The following is a 17,338-nucleotide window of genomic DNA, read 5'->3' as shown; positions in this document are numbered from 1 at the left end:
ATTTGATTGAAGCATATGTGAAGGACAAGTGATCTGTTGGTGTTAGGGAAAGGGTCTCCAAACTAAAAGGTGTCCACTTTCTCAGATTGTGTTCTACAAAGTTAGTCTTTGCCAACAGGTCTTTTTTGTATATGCACAGGATAATAGTTTAGAACTTAATGCTGCCTGACCAATGTACTCAGTAGAGATCTTTGTGTTGCATGTCAGTGAAACTTTGTCCAATCAACTGTCTCAGATCGTTTCTATGAACCTTTCAACTGCTGATTATTTTTCAATGGTAAACCATTTAGAGATGGAGGATCTGGAGAGAGTGGGTAGGATAAACATTACACTTTAAAGTACTTTGCCGTACATAGGTATGTCACCGTTAAAAGTGATCTGGATTTACAGAGCCCTATAGCATAAATAGAGCTGATTTACTAAATTTGGAGAGGATCCCACTTTTTAAAATGCACCATTCATGGTGCTGGAGTCAGTCCAAATCAACTCAGAATTTATTCATTGGAGTTTTTGTTTAGGAATTTTGAATGCCCTGAAGCATTATGTTATGTTTACTGGTATTTTCAAATCTTACTTCTGCTTACAGGGAATTATCTCAAGGATTTGTCTGAAAGTAAGGATCAAGCAGCATCAATCAAGCAGTTTCAGAAAGGCAGGAGAATCAAAGAAACCACTTTAGGGGACTGAACATCTGCGTTTACCAACAAATAGCAACATTTTTATTCTTAAAGTTTATTTTTTTACGTTGCAAGTATAATCAGACATCTTTAAACTATTGCTCTCTGTGAGAATATTATAGATGAGTTAATTTAGTTAATAGTTCTACAATATAAAAATGTGTTTATGTTCAAAATTTGCATGAAGAAGAAGCTAAGTTTCTTGATCAATATTTAATATTTCAAATAGTTATGTTTCATAATATATTTATATGGAGTCATGGCAGTTTAAGACAGTAATTGTATAAAATATAAGTATGAGACAGTTATTCATACGAGCAGTGTTCATTTCACATGTGAATGTGCCATTGATGCCAATCGCTCACAAACATCACCTTGAAAAGCGAGATAATCACATACACTATTGAGTTTCTGAATAAATACAGTGAAATGCGCAGGACCTCTCCAAAATATGCTGCTCAGAATCGCCCGAGCATAAAATTCATCCACAATCACTTAATGTAAATTTGCTCCAATCTATCCTGATACAGATTGCGGACATATTCCTTAAGTAAGAGCCTTACTTAATTTTTCAATGTTGGGCATGATCTTGCCTCCTTTCTTCATATATGAAGCTCGAAACCCATCCACAGAGAAAATGATCAGTGGTGGACGAATAAAGCTAAAATGTGTAATGCATAAATGTTAAAGCAAGGGTCTATATTAAAAAAAGCTATATTAATTACGTGTTTACTACATTCAGTGACTTCAAATATTAATCAGTTATACTGGAACATTTCTTCTGCAGATGGCAAAAATATATAGCTGTAAACGTATAAACAAAAACAGCTTAATTCAGTGATCATCGTTAGTAATGATTGTTTGGTCGTGATCTATCTTGTCACAATGAACCATGTGATTCTGTGTGGTTACATTCACTTATGACAAACAGTAGAGGTTAGATTATATTGATCAGTATAAGGAAACAATTTTCGCTGTTCATTCTGTGAGCAATCATTTGAATTATTTTCTATCATGAAATTATAGATCTTAATGAGACATGTAAGCAGATCAATAGCATTACATTTACAAAACAAAGGTTGGCATGTCCAACTGAAACCAAGGGTTCCTTATTGTTTACAACCTGCTACTACGTCTCACTTCACCCACACATCATAGTTCAAATACTTTGCCTCTCCCAAGGTACCTGAACATGCATTAAGTTTTGACAACAGTGCTTTGCTATCCTGGGAGAGAAGCGCACGTTGTTTTGCATATAGTAACCAGCTAGTGCCATTCAGCCCATCATGTTTTGGTTCAGCTGTCCAATTAGTTCAATTTCCCTGCTCTTTACCCACAACCTCATATATGCTTTACACTTTAAGTATTTATATAATTCCCTTTTGAAAGTTAGCTTTGAACCTCTGCCATCCTTTCAGGCAGTCCATTACAGATCACAACAACTCGCTGCAAAAATATTTTTCCTCATGTCTTCTCTGGTTCTCTTAATCACTTTAAACCCAGATCCTCTGGCTACCAAACTTTCTGTCACTGGAAACAGTTTTTTTCTTATTTATTCTATCAAAACCTTGCAATGATTTCAAATGCCTCAATCAAATTTCCTTTCTATTTTCTCTGTTCTTAGGGGCAGAAATTACCCACTGTCGGGGATGGGCGAAAACCCGATCGGCGCCCCCATTCGGGGCCATGGCATCAGTTTACATGGGTTGGCCAATTAAGGCCCGCCCAGCATGACACGCGCCCGGAAGCTGCCTCAGGGAGATTACTTTCACTTATGAAACATTGAAGAAAGGTAGAAAAAAAAATTTAAGGACACGTCCCCTCATGTGAAGCTGTCACATGAGCTGAGACATGTCCATTAATTTTTTCAAAAATTTTTATTTAATTAATAAACCCTTGAGGTTTCATGAAAAATGTGATGGCTACCTGGGCTCTTCACCTGCCCGCCAACCTTAAGGTTGGACGAGCATCACTCTTAACAACTTTAATTACTTTCTTAATGGCCTTAATAGGCCTTTGACAGTTTGGCAGGAATGTAGCCAATTTGGCTGCGTGTCCACCGAACTGACAATCTAAATGACGTGCGGTGACACCATTACAGCCCTGCCCCCGCTCGCCAACCTGAAAATTCTTCCCTAGAAGAACAACTGCAGCTTCTCAATTCTCTCCACATTATCCTTACCGCTGATACCATTCTGCACCCTCTCTAAGGCCTTGACATTCTTCCTAAAGCCTGGCAACCAAAAATGAACACAATACTCCAGCTGAGACCTAACCAGTGTTTTATACAAGTTCAGTGTGTGTTCTTCTCACCAGCATCTTACTGGCCTGGAGTTTCTGCTCAACTGTACTATTTTGTTCTGCACAATTACCCCAATATAAGCATAACCGGTATAAAGGATTGCAGAATTTTAAACACAAATTGCACTCAGAGCAACAAGTTTCTGCAATCTTTTGCACTAGCTTTATAAACATTGTACTAGAAACCCACCTCATCCACAAAATGGCCATGACCCCAGGATGAACTAATCACTATTGAGAGTTTCTGCTAAATGCATTTGTTTGTGATCCTTCGAGAAAGCTCCAAAAATTAAGCTGGATCTTTTGGTTACTATGACACTAAGAGGAACATTTTGAAAGGCTTTGAATGAATTTTTAAAATTTAATTACTGGGGAATTGATGACTGTACCCCAATCAAAATAGAAAACAGTTTTGTATATTTTTAATGCCATTTAGTAACTTAAAATTGGATTATTCATAGGTGGTGGATTGACATTGTGATTCAAAATGCTTATTTTTTGTGATAAATCCATTTTATGCTGTAATAAATAAGCTGCACTAAGTTACTTCTCTTAAATATATTAAGGAATATTACTTAAAGCAATTTTTTAAAATTACCTTTTAAAGCAACCCAATGGCAGATTTTGCATTTAGCGATACAGAAATGAGTTTAAGTGGAAACTTTGAGTGGAAACCACTTTTCAGAACAGGAGTGATTTTGGACCCAATTTGTACCAAAATCAGCAATTGCATCCAAGGTGGAAACACTACCCCACTATTGGTAAAGTGCTGGTAATGGAACACATTTGTTGAACTTAACACTGGCTACTATAGACTTAACAAGTGCTGTGGGCACCAGTTTAATTTTAACAGGAAACATGATTAAAGTAACAAAGTGCATGTGGTTGAGTCTACAGCAAAACAGTGATTGCTCAATTATGCTGGTCAGATGTAGACCTGTTCAAATTGATTATTATAATTGAAATCCATTTTTTACTGAAGCCTACATTATTAAATACAATTAGCACTACAAAGATAATTTCCAATAGAAAATTAATTATTGCACAGCCCAGTTTCATATTGGACTGTACTTACCCTGCTGGACAGTCTGGTGTCTTCAGATCTTCACATTCTTCATCCGCCCAATGTATATCACCTAGTGTCAAAGTTTATGGTATAATTGACAAAGATTTGGACTATAGTACTAACATGTAATAAAATATGAAGCAAAATCTAGATACTTTATTCAAGACTTAATCATTGGCTTTGATGAGACCTAAATAGAAAAAAACTCTACAGGTGTTAAGCATATCTGTAAATCATCTTTCAAGTCTTTAATTTTATGACAAGAAACATTGACAAAATCTACAAAAACTTGTTTTTAAATAAAAGGTTAGAGAAGTGTCAAAACATCTTCATGATTATGAATTTTAAAAATTTGCAACATATATTCAGCTCAAACATTTAACATTTTTATGATAAAAAAAACCTACATTAGGAAAGATAATCCCAGTAAAACCTGACTAGAGTAACTCCCAGTACTGTGAAAGAATCAAAATATGTTCAGTAAAGAAGATCAACAACATTACGACTTCAGCTACCGATTTCACAATTTCTCAAAAATATTAACACAAGTCAAAACATTGTACATCAACCCATCCCAATAATTCTTCATTCTCAGTTTTTTTAAATCCTTGAAACATTAACTTATTTCTTCTAGAAACTTGAAAGCTGAAAAATTATTGCTGGTGCTATTAGCGGATGAAAACAAATGGGTTAATACCCATGTTAAAATTATGGGTGCAAGAATGTCATATAAAAATACAATAAAATTTCTAGTATATGGCATGCATGGGGAATGGGTGATGCTGGTTAATTAGGAATGCCGGATGTCCAACAGTTCCATGTTTTCAACCAATCAAAAAACGCCTGGTGTTATGAATATTGAGGTTTTGTGGAAGGTACAGGAGCATGTGAATTTATTGAGCAGCGCTGAGGGAATATAGCGCTACAAAACAGTGGGAAGCTGAGACTGGAGTGAGGGCAAGCTGCAGATAACAACTATCCATGAGTTTAACCATTTTTAGCAGTTGTATGAGAGTGGGACTGACAGAAGGCAAGTACTAGAACTATCTTCTGAGGGATGAGAGACATTGCCAATCAAAATACAGACCTGACAGAAATTCTGGTTATTAGTGCCAGTTGGTAGAGTGCCAGATATCCTGGAATTCCTGGAACTCCCTCCCCAACAGCATTGTGGGTGAACCTACACCAAAGGGACTGCAGTGGTTCAAGAAGGCAATTCACCACCATCTCTTCAAGGGCAATTAGGGTTGGGCAATAAATGCTGGCCTAGCCAGCGACACCCATATCCCACGAATGAATAAAAAAGTGCTGGAAGACAGAAAGTTTACTGTACTCCAAGTGCTGTCCAACTAAATCACTTAGTCAGTCTTTGACCTTGTTCACTTCTGTCAACTCCCAGAGGGAACATATTACAGAGTAAGTTTTCTGCCATTCAGTCCTGATCAGAATGTTTGAATTTTCTATTCATTAAATTTTATAACCAGACATGAGGTACCCTGTCCTTTGCACCAATTCTCCAATGAGTGCTCCCCATGGGCTTGAATGATACGCTCCGAAAACGGGAGCAAAACACGCTCGCGCCAACGTTTTATTGGGCTTGAAGATGAAGGGTCACATTCCCGCCGTCATCACACCAGTCTGGGATCATACAGACAGCGGGCGAGTCTGGAAACTGGGAGCCTGCCTGTGCTCTGCAAATTGCCTGGTTTTGCTCATTTAAAAAGACAATCGACTTGTCATAATTGGTGCAGGATGGAATAAAATGGTTTCAGAGTGGGATTTCCGCTTGCCCTATTTTCCCAATTTTCCTCAAGCAGGCTGTATAGTGGGTTGAGTGAGGGCAGAGTTAAATCTTGCCTCTTCAGTGTTCTTTGGCCACTGGAGGTGCTTCGTGGAAGGAGTTGTATACTGACTTAAATTGATGATTTAAGAGCCTGAGACCTCATGCAGTGAGGTCCACTGCCCTGTGGAAGAGGCCGGCGTGGCCCTTTAAATTAGAGGCCGTGACCTTGGTCCAGAGGTCTCGGCCCATGAGCTGCAATGGCGGATATCCCTCCCCACTGCTGTGATTGGGGCGGGATACTCTCAGTCTGCGGCTCGGAACCCGCCTAGCACTCTTGGCCCATTGGGCAGTGCTGGCCATTTCTGGGTGTGCGGCCCACTCCGTGGAGTGGGATTCCCACTGTGTTTGGAGTCTCGAAAAAGTTTGACGCCGCTTCTCCGAAGGTCCTATGGAATATTCTGAAATTACCTTTGCATGCAACTTGATAGTTGGTGCAGCAATCTCCCCTAGTCATGCAATCTTCAGAACACTGGCAAACATATTCCTCATTTCGTGCTTCCCCACAACGATCTTTGCTGCACTCCCATGCTCGACCTAGAATTTGTGGCAATGGCTACATATTAGATAAATTAGCAGCCAGTAGGATATTCAGACCGCGGTTTGCAAATTACCATTGCTTACTTTATCTTTTAACAGCGTTTGCATTCTATACCAATATATTTCATGAGGCAACAACACAGTACATAAATGATAAACATTATTATATTTCCCTTTTACAACAAGTTTTATCTTAATAGTTCATTGGTATCAGAGAAAATTCTCAACTACTGAGTGTTCTAGTTTTCAGTGGTTTCAGCACTGTGGCCATTGAGTGGCTTTACAGTTATAATCCCACAACATTGCAAAGGAAATTTGGAAAAGTTGCTTGAAAATAAATCTGTAGTTGTCTCAGTAGCATAACTGATTATCTGTCAGGAATCTCTTCCACATGCAGATCTTCGCTCATTCTTACCATTCTCCATAACTCTGTAACCATGATTTTCACTTTGGCACTGTAACAGTGGCAAATGAACCCCTGTGGAATGTAAACCTCCCTTCATCACCCTGATGAAAATTGTTTTAAGGAAGTTGAGTTCCACCGTTACCTGCCCTGTTATTGAGAAATCTTGTGCCTGATGGTAGGGAGCGGGAAATTGAAATATCTCCCCAAATTGTCCAGCAAGATTTGATTTGAAAATAAATGGAGGAAGTGTTAATGACATTGTCTTAAGCATAGCAGAGGTGAGATGGGGAGAGTTACAGAGAATAGTGAGAATAAGCTAAGGATTTCAATCCACCTACAAGCCCTTTGGAATGCCATCAGATCATTAGTGTAAAGCCACCCAATGGCCTCAGGGCTGAATCCACTGAAAATTAAAATATTCTGTATTTTATTGTAGGTAATTTGACAGCTTGTAATGTTACTGACTCAATTAGCTAACAGTTTCATCTACATAGGTAACCATACATGGAATTCTATGATCCATCTACTATGTTTAAAAATATAACACAATGACAGAAAATAATTATATATTATATATGGATAAGTCAAATGTATTGACTAGAGTATTATAAAACTTATGAACAAAGCTTTAATTGCTTTATTCCTCATTGCTAAAATTAAAGCAAGAGTTAAAAAAAATTGCCAGTCATCTACCTGTAGACGACAACCCAGTAAAATTTCCAACTTCAATGGATCAACCAATTAAATATGTATCAAAAATAAAAACATATCTCCAATCCCTACCCCTGTTAAGTACATTATATATGTAAACTAAAGAATTAAGCCACCTGCTCCCAAGTCTCTGTATATCAGATGAGCCATGATCTTATTAAATGGTGGAGCAAGCTCGAGGGACTGAATGGCCTGCTCCTGCTCCTTGTGCATATGTTCGTATATGAAGAGGTAATCCTACTCAGTCTAAACTGGAGACCCCCCTGAAGTCGCCACTAGGAAACAGTCAACAGCAATTTAGAGGGAAATTGCTGACTAGATTTTTGACCCTATGAGAAAACACCACACTGGGAATACTAGGGACTGGATTTTCTTTGCCAGGACCTGGTCCAGACAGGGTGATGAAAAAATGGCACCAATATCATGCGTGACAGCATCCCACCTCTGTTCTCAACCCTACCAATTTTCACCAGGGGGTAGGAGAGCGGGGACTGGGGGGTGAAGAAGGGAACGTGAAATCGGCTACATTATTAATTGGGTGCATCTAGGTAATTAAGCAGCTGCTTAACAGTTCTCCTCAGGTCTCAAAATTCTGAGGGAGGTGAGTGGATGTTGGGAGCTGTGTAAAGCTGAACAGCTCCAGCCTGTCAGGCATAGGGCTGGCAGAATGGATAAAATTTTATTTAATGGAAGAAAAATGCAAGTTTTGAAGCAAATCTATTCCACAATAATAGAATTTTGATAACATGAACATTTTCCTCCTCTACCCACAGGTGCCCAGCTGCACTCTCACGTCCCAACCCCTCACCTCTACCAAAATCAGAAGCTTTATCTGCTTCCCGATGGGGGTGGGATGGCACCTGGAAATTAACCCGCTTCCTGAATCCAACCTCCTCACCCAAAATCTGGCCACAGATATTTTCTGTTTGGGGAACCTCTGGTATAGACTCACAACCTATCACTCTGACTAAGCACATTGGTACCACACCACTTTACCATACCACAAGCTCAAATGTTGTAAACCAGTAGTTATATTTTGTTAGAAAGATCTGAAATGCTTTTGCTTTTAACACACCACTTACTACACAAATATTTGGTGGACAAAATGTTTTGGCATGTAAACTTTCCTATGCCATCATCAATGGCACAAGACCGCCCATCAAGAACTAGCAATATTCACCCAAATGGAAAAGCCAGCTTGAGTGATAGGTATCCCCACAGGCTTCTAATCGACTCAGCTCATTGGATGTCAAGGCAACAACTACTTCATTTATTGGACTCCCACAACTGTTTCTTTTAAAAAGAGAGTCATTCAAACATGCCCATCAAAAAGCATCTTCCATCAGCCAAGAGGGCATTACAACCTGGTACAGAAACTTTTGCATTGTTATCATCAGCTGACTGACTGAGGTACCAGCCAATTCTGCAGAACATGACTTGTCCTGAATGAGAAGCTGATTTCCATAGTCTCACACAAGAATTTGTTAAACTCACCTGAAGAGGGCAGGCAAATATAAATAGGCATGGTTAGAAGTGGATCGCGTTAACCATTACCTAAATGGAAGACCACAATGCTATTGTCAAAAATACTGGCCCTTTCAATTGAGCCATTTTAAAATAAAGTACTTTAGTCAGAAACTGGTTTACAGCATCATATATCACATTATACCAGCAGTACACAAAAGTTAAATATTTTGAATCTAACTAACTCACCTGCCTTACCTCTTGATCGAGGATTGAAACGTGATGAATAACCTAAAGAAGGGAGAAAATAAACTTACAGAAATGGAGGAGAAAATGAAAAGGCGCAGAACTATTTAAATTTTCCTTTGGATATCTAGCGTCATATGTCAAAATCAGATCTATTTTTTGAACTTGTGTTCAAATATTTTGGTTTTCTTGGGAAGAAGTGGAAAAATATGGAAGCGATTAAAACTATGTTAACACGTAGGGAATGGGGGGTTAAAGGAAAAGTCATGAGAGACCTCAAAGCACTCTCTCAGCCATAGATGATACATGACATAAAGGAATAAAGGATGCAAAGGAAAAATAATGAGAGAGTAACTGCCCCTAAAACAAAATGTTCTAAACATGCTACTAAAAGCATGTTCAACTTTCCATTTAGTACCTGTCTTCAAACAAAGTTGATCAAAATCTAAACAGCAGCTGTTATAACTTTTGCACAAATTGTCACAGCGACAGTTGGGTGGGGTTGCCTCTTGCAGTTCAAAACATCTGGCCCTGCATGACCCAGAAGTAGTACCTCGTGCTGAATCTGAAAGAACTGTGTAAAACAAAAGCATAAACATCAGTTAGGGATAGCACTCTTTAGTAAGCCAAAAAACCCAGAAGATTGTTTAGAATATAATTCTCTAACAAAAAAAGTATTATACATATATAGTCAGCAACAAACAAGCTTAGAATTCTAATTAACCATGTTACCCTTTGCTATGATGTTGGAATATTCATTAAATTGAGAGATAATAATTATGAGAAAGATTAAAATTCTAAGTGCTGTATTATTCAATTGCATTACATGTCCTCCGCAACCAACAGTTGCAATGGTAGCTAAAATTAAGTAGCAAGCAGAGGCAAGAGGTGGTCATCATAAAACTTAGGGCAAGGCATTAATTGATTTCACAGATGTCAGGAAACCAATCTGTAGCCATAATGCAAGATCAAAAATGGTTTTGATTAAAACAAAATTGTCCAAACAAGAGAAGATTTTGGCCAAAGCAGGTCTCAATAACACATGCTCTGGGTTCATTCAAAAGGCCGTTCTGCCTCCAATGTGCTTAAAATGTTGAAAGAGGTAAAAAAAAAACCTCTTCTTTAAATATCCATCCCTTTAGAACCATAATGAACTTTATCAGGATCATGTACTCTGCCTCCACAATAACAAAACAAATACTTGAAAAAAACTGTCAATATTGCTTCCAAAAGAGGCACAGCTTATCACAGCAGACCACAGAATGAAGAGGCAGAGCAGATGGTCTGCTTAGGAAAATTTCAATCTATTGTGTTATGAAAATGTAACAGCTTTTTTAAAAACAATAAAAAATACTAATTTTGTACGCAGCTTGAAGCTTCCATCCAGAGATAAATAGCATTATAGCTGTGAATAATTTGTTGCTTCCTACATCTTTTTTGTACCCATGAATTATAGTGACGCTGAAAAGGCAACTATAAAGTAGAACTATGATACAATGCCTTTGCTATTTGATTTTCTTTTTGTAAAAGTTATTCTTAATGTCAGCCAATTAGAAAAATATCCTAATTTTATTTATTGTGATAAATGAGCAATATATGAAAAAAATGTATTTTTGTAGTTAGTTTAATCTGAATAGCAATTAATATAAAGTGCATTTGTGACATTACAGAAATAAATAAAAATAATGGTTATGTAAGAATTATCTCTTTGAGAGCCTCAGATAAGACCACAAACTACAAAAGTGGACCATGAGCTGTTTTTAACATGTGAATAGTGAATATTACTGCCACACAACAATTGCAATATCTTTCCAAGCTTCACTATTAAATCAATGGGCCAGATATAGTTCATTTCCCTTTCTTTCCAGTATTGGACATTATGGCAGTCATCAGTGGCTGGGAAGTTCCATGTAATTGATGTATGATGAATGATTAACAATAATGATGCAATGCCTGAGAGTTGATTGAGTAATGATTACCAGTAAAACCACAAAAACAGTATATGTTATCCTTTTTAACTGTTTGGTTATCATTTGTGAATGAATTCAGAACTTTTAGCATTATTTCTTAGAAACATTTTCCCAGTAATGTGTTTGATTTGTTTTAAATTTTAAAAAGAGCACATTATCAAGACTTAATATTTAATTTATTCAGTAAATGTTTATATACAAACTTTTTCCACCTTCATGCAAAAGGAATCTTAATTCTAGTTAGTTAGTTTTTTCTGAACTGATCATTTGAATACGTACTTCAGAATTCAACTGAAGTGAAAAACTGGAAATCAAATCACTTCCCTCTGTAGTTAATGCAAACTATTTGGTTATAAAATTATTTTTTATGAACATAAACACTATTGCAGATGGTTCACTGACCTATAACAGTTTGATGATCAATTCATCAATTTTCATATTCAAAATATCTTTTAAAATATAGTTTTTATTTGAAAGTATACCATTTATAAATTTTTGATAATAGTACATTTTGAATAAAATGTGCATGTTCCTTTGATGAATATTTGCATTATTACTAAGTCTAAATTTTGCACATAATGGAAAAATGCTCATATCACTTAAGTTTAGGGATGAGTAATCCGTAGAATATAGTGTAAGGTTGTGCATTTCAAAAGCTGAAGCATACAGAGATTATTCAGTTACGTAAATTATGTAAAACACAAGGAGAAATGATAAATTAGGATTGGGATCAGGATGTGTGCAAACCAAGAAGTTTTGTCATTGGTGACAAGCACAATAGTTTGTTCTTGACTTGAATTTATTGCCAAATAAAAAAGAGCACTACTTCATACACAGAAAATACCAGCTCCAAGTGCAGTAGCCAGTTGAAAGTTCTGGACACAGCATGAAAATGTAACATCTATGTTTCAACAGCTGAATATATAAATATTTCCAAAATTAAATCTAAAACTTTGAATGTATGGCTACACTTCTAAACTCTGATCTACCTACTAATGCTAGGTACATTAACTCAGCTCAACTGTTGTAATTTCTCAAAGCATTACAGTTAGTGTTGGAAGAAACGTTTCTAGCTCCTTCAATTACATTAGTTCATATTTAAATTCGTAGAAGTGTTAGATTTTTCTTCGCTGGAGCATTCAGGAATAATGTAGAGAAAATTAACTTAATGCCTCAGCCTGTCAGTGAGAAAGACTTTTTGGAAATAGGCACTGTGGTCAGTGTTCACACCACAACACAATAAACAATAACTACATTCTGAAACAATATACAGACACAATAAAAATTAAAGATAACAGCAATTAAACTCTCATTTAATAAACCCATTTAGCGTCATTGCAAATTACTCTCAATTTACTCTCCATTGACTAACATATAAACTTTTCTCGTGGTTTGAGTTTTTTTCAAAACTAAATGAGCACTGCAGTGGTTACCAATGACCGTAGTCACTGAAACTACCCATTGAATGATCAGAACACTCCAAGTTCTATAACATGATCAAATCTATCAAGGCTATAGGTGTAAACTGGACAATAATTAACACTAAGATTATCACAAGCAATGCGGCTTTTCTGGCACGCACTGCTAATAGGGACCTTGATGTGCTAACATGTTTGTAAGAGCTATCCTCCGTGTCTCCGCATCGTTTAATGCCAAGTTATGGCTGGAGTTCCCTGTGATAACCAGGAAAATGCTGAAACAAACTGATACATAGGCCATCAGAATACTGCCTTTACTTCATCTGCAGTCTAATACATAGTTTAAAGATTGTTTGCATTTGTGTTATCTCAAAGTGTTGGGATTCGAAGATGTGCAAGACAGGGAGTATAGAACCTTGCACTGATCACTGAATTAATCATAACACAAAGAACTTTAGAACCCGGTCACAGTTGGAACCTCTGACCAATCTAATATTCTCTCTGCAAACCTTGTAACGCTAACTATGGATAAACAATGAAAAATGAAGTACCTTCGCGATTGTTAGTGTCTCCTGATCTTTGCAAGCGACTCAAGCTAATTCCTTGGCAAACATTTACCCCGGCTATGAATGTCAACAATGAAATGATCTGCAAACAAGATTTGTTTTAGTAGGTATTTCAAAAAGAAAAGAATAACGATAAGCAATGTGAGCAGGCTGAGACATTGGTAAATCTTTTATTTCAACGCTTGCCTATAGCGGCAGCAAATGTTCCAAGACAATTCCCCGTGTACCGGCAGCCCACAACATACATGGTGCTTTTCAGAAACACAACTCCAAATCCCTAGGTTTGAGCACAAATGCTTCATCGGACCCGGTTATCCTGGGGAGTCTTCTTAAGACCCACTACACCACATTGTACATACCTGGGACCACTTCAGGTCACTGCTCTTCAACATGGTTGGGAACACGGTGCTTCAGCCAAGTGAAGTGGATTCCTTACTCGCAACTCGCTCCCTCAAGGAAGCCCAGACTGATCCCACCTGTTCAGCTTGTCAATCTCAAGCGTTTCTGAGTCTCACTGGCCCTACTTTAACATGTTTCACATTGAACAGCAGATGGGTTTCTAAAAAAAAGATTACACCTTGCTAACTAAAACAAAAACTTGCCACGTTGTGCCGCAAAGCTATTTTTCCCTTTCAAGAGAGAAAAAAAACAGCACGTGGATTCTCCTTGTCTTTTGTGTATTTTGTTTGAGCTGGGGAGGATCCCAGCTGTTGAACCAGCTAAACGCCACCACTGTTGTTTTTCAAAGACATCTTGTTCAGTACCAAATAGTGGAGTCTTTGTCTGGGGAAGAGGCAAGGCGAGCTGTGTGATGTACAGCTGCCCCCGTTACCAGATCTCTTTTAAAACAGCGTTTGTTTAGTAGGAGTGCGTTTGTGCCAGCTTCCTGTCTGGCAGTTTTCTCCATTCCCCCGCCCCCTCCCCCGTTCTCAGCGATTATAAAGATGAAAAAATAGGGGCTGTCGCAATCGTTTGGGCTGAGAGCGTCCGTAAACAAAAAAAAAGAAACCCAAGGTTGGTTAGTAAACATCAACTAAAACTGTAAATCGACTTCAGCCCGGTGCACAGTTTGAAGGGAAAAGCTTGTTTCCTTTTCTAACGCCCTCTGTCGAAACAAGTCATGACCTTTCCCGGTTACCTGAGTGATAAGAACATCTTAAGACGGCAAAGTTGCGCATAAAGCCTCATTTCACTCGTATCTTGGACAGTTTTGTGAACAGGAAAAGACTAAAAGTTTGTACTTGAGAAAAACAGGGTGACTGTGTGCGCGTGCCCTCTCAGTAAAAGGGCACAGGAAAGCAAGGTATTTTCAGAAGTTGTGCTGAACAGTTGATTAAACACGGTTTAAAAAGAGACAAGCATTGGTATCCGTTGATGGCCATTCAGTAAAGGCATCGCAGTATAACACTAAGCAAGCAGTGGCAAATCTTCGAAAGTTCAAAAACCAGAAGAAAGCATTTTTCATATCAAGAAAACCTCAAGTTTTCTGGCCCTTTTATGTGACAGCTTAGGTCCTGGTAGAATGAGGTCAAAGTGAATTCCTGCTACTGTGGGCTCTAAAGAGCTTGAATCAGTTGTGCCCAGGTCTGGCACAAATAGTGCAAGGGCCCTGTATCTGCAGTAAATGTCATCCCGACTTAAGAGAGGTCTTAAATTAAAATATATAACTAGACATTCTACTATGGATGTTTTTGGTGTAATCCATGCCACATTATTTACAAGTAAAGTTTTCACAATAAAATTGCAGTCATCGTCTTTAAATTAATGGCTATTAATTTTGAAGAGCTGTAACAATCCCAATAACTAACAATGGGATTAACAATTCTATCATCTCTGATAATGGATCATGAAACACCACCATTACAGGCAGTAGTTCCGGTTTGCTCAATATTCTTACCTAACTACTGCATAAATATGCTTGTATTTCAAAATGCACAGCCAGGCACATGAAAGCAAATATTGCAGATGCTGGAAATCTGGAGCAAAAACAGAAAGTGCAGGAAACACTCAGGCAGAATCTATAACGAAAGAACAAATGTTGGCATCTCAGACATAGCCCTTTAGCTAATGTACTCTTGAAGTGCTATGCAAGAACAACAACACATTCTACTTCTTTACAGATGCTACCTGAGTTACTGAGGGTTTCCAGCACTTCCAAAAGGGAAATATGTGAAATGGAAACATTTACAGGGCTATGGGGAAACAGCATGGTTGCTGCCAGACCTGCTGAGTTTTTCCAGGTAATTCTGTTTTTGTTATGGTTATATACAATTGGATGGATTTTTCAAGTAGGCAGTACAATGGGATGAATGGCCTCCTTGTCTTGTAAGAACTAGTACAAAGGCAGCAGTCTCAATGTTAGGAAACTTTCCATGTGGCACAGGCCACTGAAACCCATCTCTGCACTAGGATTAGGTATGTCATTTTGAAAGGGTGAACTTCAATGGTAGAAATATTTAAGCAAATTGATTGGAAGAGGTTGTTCAATAATGCTTCAGTGACAGACATGTGGGTCTTTTTTAGTGTTGACAATGCAGGAAATATATCTAAAATCAACAGAGACTAAACATGTGTAACAATAAATGGATTAACAAATTAATCAGAAAGGAAATATTGAAGAAAATGGCCTGCACAAATCCTGCAAGGAGAAACAGGAATGGGTTTAATGGGATGAATACGGGAACATTCAAAACCACTTTAAAGGAGGCAGAAGGGCAAAGTATGTCCTAGGAAAAGTATATCTGCTGAGGCAAAATGAAATGATAATACATTTTCCCAGTGTTTCAGCAGTAATAGGATGGTCAGTGAAGAAGTGAGAATCATAAAACATGCAAGCAGGCTTGAAAGAAGGAATGAGCACAAGATAGTTAATATTCTTAATTATTTGCTTCAAGTATTAAAAATGGAAGACATGAGCAATGTGCCCTCCCCAACCATAAATAGCATAACAACATTAATTACTTCTAAATAAATTTAATAAGAGTCCTTGACAGGCTTAAAATTTCAAAGCAAGTGACACCCCAGGGATGGTTGGCACGTTTTCTAGAGTACGATGATATTAAGGAGATTTGTGAGACAATGATAATCATTGTGAGAAAGTATTTGGAAACTAGGGCATACAAGTAGATTGAAAATATGCTAACATGGTCCCAATTTTCAAAAAGGATGGCAAAAGTGATGCAGGCAACTACAGCACCATTCATATTACTTTCCATGTTAAATAATGGAATTGACTATCAAGAGTAAATCTAAGGATTGCCTGTAAAATAATCTAACAAAACAGCAGTCGTCATCAATTCAGAAAAGAAGGATGGTCAACTTCCTTTTTTTTGAGAATGTGCCATCAGAAGTATACTGTGGAAATCTCTATAATAGACTTCCAATGTTTCATACAAAAGGCTGTTAGTTAAGGATGAACCTACAGGGGTTCAAGATAAATCTTGGCAGTGAACAAGAAATTGGCTTAAGAATAGAAAGCAATCAATGTTTGTTGGGGAGGATATGTTGGATGGGGAGAGGTACTGAAAAGGGTGACCCAATGATCAATGTTGGAATCAGTACTGCTTCTAATTTACGTCAATGACTTGGATTATGCAACTCAAAAATTGTTCAATTTTTAGATGTCAAACTAGGAAGGATATTCAGAGGAGGCAACTCAAGTTATTAAATGTGCAGGTCAGCATATGTAAGTGGGCAGCAATTAAAACTTAATGCAGGCAAATGTAAAGTGGGGACAAAAGGGTGAAACATATATCCCATGATTGGTTTTGAAATTGCTAAGAATTACAATGAAAGCAATCTAAGAGTTTTATGGAGTCATCACTCAAAATATCCAATCAATGGAGAGTAGCAATCAACAATGTCAATAGAATCCTGAACTATAAAGCCAACACAGAAGGCTAGAAGTCATAGGAAGTCTTGTTAAAACTGCATGCCACTTCAGAACATAATTTAAGCATTGTATCCAATCTAGCCACCAAAGCCCGGGAAGACATACAAGGAACTAATACAGAAAGGAGCCAAAAGGCTGATTGCCTGCTCTTCAAAGGTCCAAGTTATGAGAAAAGACTGCAGAAGTTTGTGTTTTAGAGCCTGTTACTGATATAGTATAGAGGTATAAAATATAGTGGTGT

At 37.6% G+C, this 17,338-nt stretch overlaps 1 protein-coding gene across 4 annotated transcripts in view; it reads right to left on the bottom strand.

The window, feature by feature from the left end:
* Positions 1 to 17,338, bottom strand: part of enpp2 (ectonucleotide pyrophosphatase/phosphodiesterase 2) — a 118,446-nt gene that overhangs the window by 94,261 nt on the left and 6,847 nt on the right. For 2 of the 4 annotated variants that reach the window (XM_041190380.1, XM_041190379.1), the window contains exons 1-7: positions 13,565 to 14,019; positions 13,191 to 13,287; positions 9,670 to 9,825; positions 9,255 to 9,296; positions 6,296 to 6,421; positions 4,054 to 4,114; positions 1,241 to 1,338 (exon numbers count right to left, since the gene is read on the bottom strand). In XM_041190380.1, the coding sequence (XP_041046314.1) occupies positions 1,241 to 1,338; positions 4,054 to 4,114; positions 6,296 to 6,421; positions 9,255 to 9,296; positions 9,670 to 9,825; positions 13,191 to 13,287; positions 13,565 to 13,597 (613 nt within the window). In that variant the 5' untranslated portion in view covers positions 13,598 to 14,019. Of the gene's footprint in view, positions 1 to 1,240; positions 1,339 to 4,053; positions 4,115 to 6,295; positions 6,422 to 9,254; positions 9,297 to 9,669; positions 9,826 to 13,190; positions 13,288 to 13,564; positions 14,020 to 17,338 lie in introns of those variants that run through there. The other 2 variants (XM_041190381.1, XM_041190382.1) reach the window with 2 other exon arrangements.

The sequence above is a fragment of the Carcharodon carcharias genome, chromosome 6 (genome assembly GCF_017639515.1).
Source record: "Carcharodon carcharias isolate sCarCar2 chromosome 6, sCarCar2.pri, whole genome shotgun sequence".
Classification (NCBI taxonomy): Eukaryota; Metazoa; Chordata; class Chondrichthyes; order Lamniformes; family Lamnidae; genus Carcharodon; species Carcharodon carcharias.
Note: the sequence above shows the minus strand (reverse complement) of the source record. Positions and strands in the feature narration are given on the sequence as shown.